Source organism: Atta cephalotes (genome assembly GCF_000143395.1).
Source record: "Atta cephalotes unplaced genomic scaffold scaffold00001, whole genome shotgun sequence".
NCBI classification, from domain to species: Eukaryota; Metazoa; Arthropoda; class Insecta; order Hymenoptera; family Formicidae; genus Atta; species Atta cephalotes.
In genome coordinates, this window is record NW_012130065.1 from 14,046,862 (window position 1) to 14,051,413 (window position 4,552).

Consider the following 4,552-nt stretch of genomic DNA (forward strand, 5'->3'; position numbering starts at 1 on the left):
ATATATATATATATATATATATATATATATAAAATTCTATATATAATTTTATATATATAATTTTTTTTCTCATTATAATTTTATATATAACATACCCAGATAGCCAAATCTGTCAAAAACAAATTTTATTGTATTCAAAGCTGTTACTGTAAATTAATGATATAGAAGGAATAAAATCTACTAACGTAACACGTGATAAATTGTTGGCAAAAAGTAAGCAAGGCTTGTAATAATCTCACAGCAAATTGACAATAAAATTTGCTATCAGGTGCAAGTTTTGCTCGGCTTTTGTTGTCAATTTACTACCATATTGTTGAATTTTGCTGCTTGATTTTTGCCAACAATTTACTGACAACTTTGAGCACAATAAAATTTGCATTAAATTTGAGATCTTTTTGTTATCAAAATTATAGCAAAAATTTGACAAAATTTATTTTCGATAGATTTGACTGGGATCATATTATAGTAATAAAAATATATAGTACAAAATATTAGAAATCGCTCCGAGATCTCAGACAGAGAAAGAATTAATAAATCACATTTGAACAATTCGATCATATAACCAATACAATATTCCATCTGGTAAATTTTTTCCATCCAAAATTTTACAATCAGATTGATTGTAAAATTATTATTATACAATCAGATTGATTTTTAGTATTATAAACACAAGGCTTTTTAGAAAAGATTTCTCAGAGAAAAATGATGATATAATCTTTTCGATTTATTTTCGTTATGATATAATCATAACATTACCTGGAGCGCGGCTGTCGAACTGGTGGTAGCGTGCAAGAGACCCTCACTACCGCAGTCGAGCAAGATTGCGCTGCCAGTACCGCGAATACCCAAATCGTCGCAGGAACTTTCCCTGCTTGCCGAATAGTAGTTACCGCCTCCCTTGGTCTCCACGTGATTGTCGTAGCGATACGCTTTGGTCATTATACCACCGACTGGCGGTGGCGGTGGCGGTGGTTGTTGTTTTCGCGTGCAGTTACGCGGTTGCCGACATATGCGTCCGTAGAGACGACGGAAGCTTCGGGCGAGCACGTCACCTACTGTGCTTAAATAAACCAGCATCAGCGGAATTCCCGCCAAGGCGTAAACTATAGTGATCAATCGGCCCCAAACTGTGCGTGGTGCTACGCTACCATATCCTGAAACAGAACGATCGTTTCCATATATTTCGATATTTATCATGTGACGAAAATAAACGTTCGAATTTCGTGGCTACAAGCTAATAATACTTGACAATTGTATAAGTCTCGGTTTATATTGAGACGGCAAGATGACGGCTACGATTTGGCGAATAATATATAGGTCGAGATGACGTTTTGAACGCGGTCATTTGGACGAATTTGGACAAACCTATAGTAGTAATTAACGTCAGAGAATACAGCAAGCTACTGCTGAAAGTCCATCGTCGACCGTGTAGTCGTTTATCCGCCTGATGCTCTCGGGACCGCGGAGGCACCTGCTCGTAAGAAGTGCGCCTGAGACCGCGGGCCAGATTCTCTTGGAACTCGAGGACTTCTCGAGCAGCTAGGCGAGTCCAATTCTCTTTGTAGAGAACATTAAGATCCTCGGTGATACTCCATAGCTTTTCGACCGTGCGTGCTCTTAATTCTGTGGCAACGGAGTCGTTCTCCAGATTAGGCAGCACATAGGAAGCTCCATCGGATTTTGAGGATGGAATCTCAGTAAGCGAATCCTATAGGAGAAATATAAGTATAAATTATTCTCATCGAAATATTTGAGCGATGATCATATCGACGGCACATTGCGAAGATTTCGATTGATCAAATTTTTTTTCAAATAATTGTAAGAGTAATATTGTTTTGAATATTGATCAACAATCGTTGAACACGAAAATATTATATTTTTGTAACATGTGTGCATATATGTCTAATCTCTGTCATGAAAGTCAAATCTCTAGTCAGAGTTAATGTTAACAATAAATACTAACAATAAATTGCTCGATTAATTTTATTTAATTAAATTCAATTTCATTTTGTAAATTTTGTTTTTCTTTACTTCACAATTTCACATTTATGCAGAATCAAATTAAATGCGAAATCGTCGAACGAATTATGTTATCTTGAGTTTCGGTGTCGAATGACAAATCGGGAGGAAATGGTTTAATTGTCGTCGGCCCCTCACCGATTTAAGGTCTCCCTCGAGGGCCATAAAGGCGAACGCGCCGAGGAGAGTGTAGCCGAGGACGAGCACACACACGCCAAGACTCGCTAGCAGTCCCGGAGTCTTCGTGGAGGTAGAGGTGCTGCAGCTGCAGCAGCAGCAGAGCAGCTCCGCGCCTCGCACCGATCCGCTCGCACTATTATTGTTGTTATTGCTGTTGCCATTTCTACCCGGACAACATCTCGGCGCTCTTTGATAATAGTCACCGGTGTTCTGCATCGTTTCGCCCTCTTATTAAATCGTCGCCACCGCCACCACCGCAGCTGCAGGTGCAGCGACTGATGACGCCGCAGCTGCAGCCGCAAGCGGTAACGTTCTAGCGTCTTTCTATCGACCTCGTACTACGATCATCGCTGTTGCCATCCACCTAGTATCCACGCTGTTTGACCTGCATCACAATCATAATAATACATGAGGTATATTGTAACCGGGATTTAGAACAGATTGTTGCAAATAATTTCTAAATGAAATATTTGCGCATTGTTTCTGACTTACTTTTCGTTCTTTTGTGTTAGTTATATCTTTTGTCCCAAGAAGATAACTTGTATCGCTATCATTTTAAAAAAATAAAAGAAAGTCAATGAGACTAAAGAAAAGAAAGATGTTCAAATGTGTTCGCGAAATAATAAGTTACACATATAATCGTGAACGATGTCATATTTTACTTGCTGATCATTCTCATTTCAATCAGATAGAATTTCTTTCATATGAATTGGGAATTTAAAGTAGCGATATAATTAGATGCATCTATCGTCAATACATCTAATTATATATATCATCATTAATAATCCAAAATAAGGAATCATTCAAAGGGATCATTTGTCATTGCGCATTATATGCAGTAATGCACAGTGACAAATAATTCCTCCTGATCAATAGATCTATTCTTTTTTCACCCCGCAAGTTCTGAACATGTGTACACTGCAATAAATAAAGAGAGACAGGTATAGTTTGTCTTACTTTAACTTACTGCATTAGTTCAGAATCAGTTCAGAATTCTTCGAAAAAGAACAGACTTCTTATATTGGTTGGTTAATAATCTTTCTAGTAGCTCCTTCATTTCGCGTTCATGCGAAACAAAGGCTTTTGTAAATTGAGCAATTAACTCATCGCCATCTATATAAATATTATGGGAAATGCGGTAGATTTATTATTCCTATTATTGTTATTGCTATTATTATTATTTCTAGCATGACTGTAAATAATATAAAGGACTATTTATGGTAAATGTCATAAAATATATATTATGTGGGGTATTGTATCATCAGACGTGAGACTTGTCTATAAGAATCCATTCTGTGACTAATTGTAAAATCAATTTTACTTTAACAAAAAAAGAAACTGACGCCATCTTTTCTAGCGACAACTTTTCTTTATTTTTAATAGATTAATAATTATTTTTAAATATATTAATAAATATTTCTTCGTATAAAATTAAACTTTAAAATAAGATATTATCAGAGAAAAGTCTACTTGTATGGAATTAATTAAGAGCACGGTCTCATAATCTATTTTTGTTCCGATATAGCTTAGTTTACAAAATGACTTTTATTCCAGTGACACGAGATCCGATGGCGCGTACCCCGTTCCGTCAGTCAGTCTCGTACATCTGATAAAGCAATCGTCACTACGTAAAGTCGGAACACGTGCAGAAATAGCCAGCTACACGATCGACCCTTGGTATACATTCACTACTCGCGTTCGCTCGTTACAGAAACGCGTACATCAGATGCACGATGTATAATAGGCACTTGCGCGACTCGACACGCCGGAATGGTAGAAAACGGAGAAACAGCAGCAGAAACGGAGACAGAGACGGAACACGAATTCACTATCCTAGACCGCGATAGGAATGTCTGTAAAGGACTGAGAATCTGGGAGAGAAAGAGGGGAAAGAGGATGAATGCATTTTTAGAGAGAGAAAGAGAGAGAGAGGGGGAGGGGGGAAAGTAGGGAGAAAGAGAGATAAGGGTCAAAATGAAGAGAACGCGTGTGTAGATCATCGAGAAAAGCACGAGTTTCAAATGAATGTACGTTAGAACGTTAGATTTTCAAGATGTGAAAAGCATCAATAATTGCTTCGTCTAAAGATGGCAAATTATTCGAATACTATTCGATATAAGAAATGGAACAATTATTCTAAAGATAAATTATAATGTTTGATAATTAGCATTTAACCGAAAAATATTAATTTTTATTTTACAAGATAAAAAAAAGGATGAAAAGTTAATATAGAGAGAAAAGAGTTAGGACATAGAGTAATTACAGAAAGAAAGAGAGAGAGAGAGAGAGAGAGAGAGAGAGAGAGAGAGAGAGAGAGAGAGAGAGAGAGAGAGAGAGAGAGAGAGAGAGAGAG

General features: G+C 37.0%; 1 protein-coding gene across 1 annotated transcript; it reads right to left on the reverse strand.

The window, feature by feature from the left end:
- Positions 1-235: 235 nt before the first annotated feature.
- Positions 236-2,415, reverse strand: LOC105618914. The gene is made up of 4 exons (XM_012200446.1): positions 2,158-2,415; positions 1,366-1,708; positions 757-1,154; positions 236-355 (listed from the first exon to the last, which is right to left on the reverse strand). The coding sequence occupies exons 1-4, from the start codon at positions 2,413-2,415 to the stop codon at positions 236-238; spliced, it is 1,119 nt and encodes a 372-aa protein (XP_012055836.1).
- Between the last annotated feature and the right edge of the window lie 2,137 nt (positions 2,416-4,552).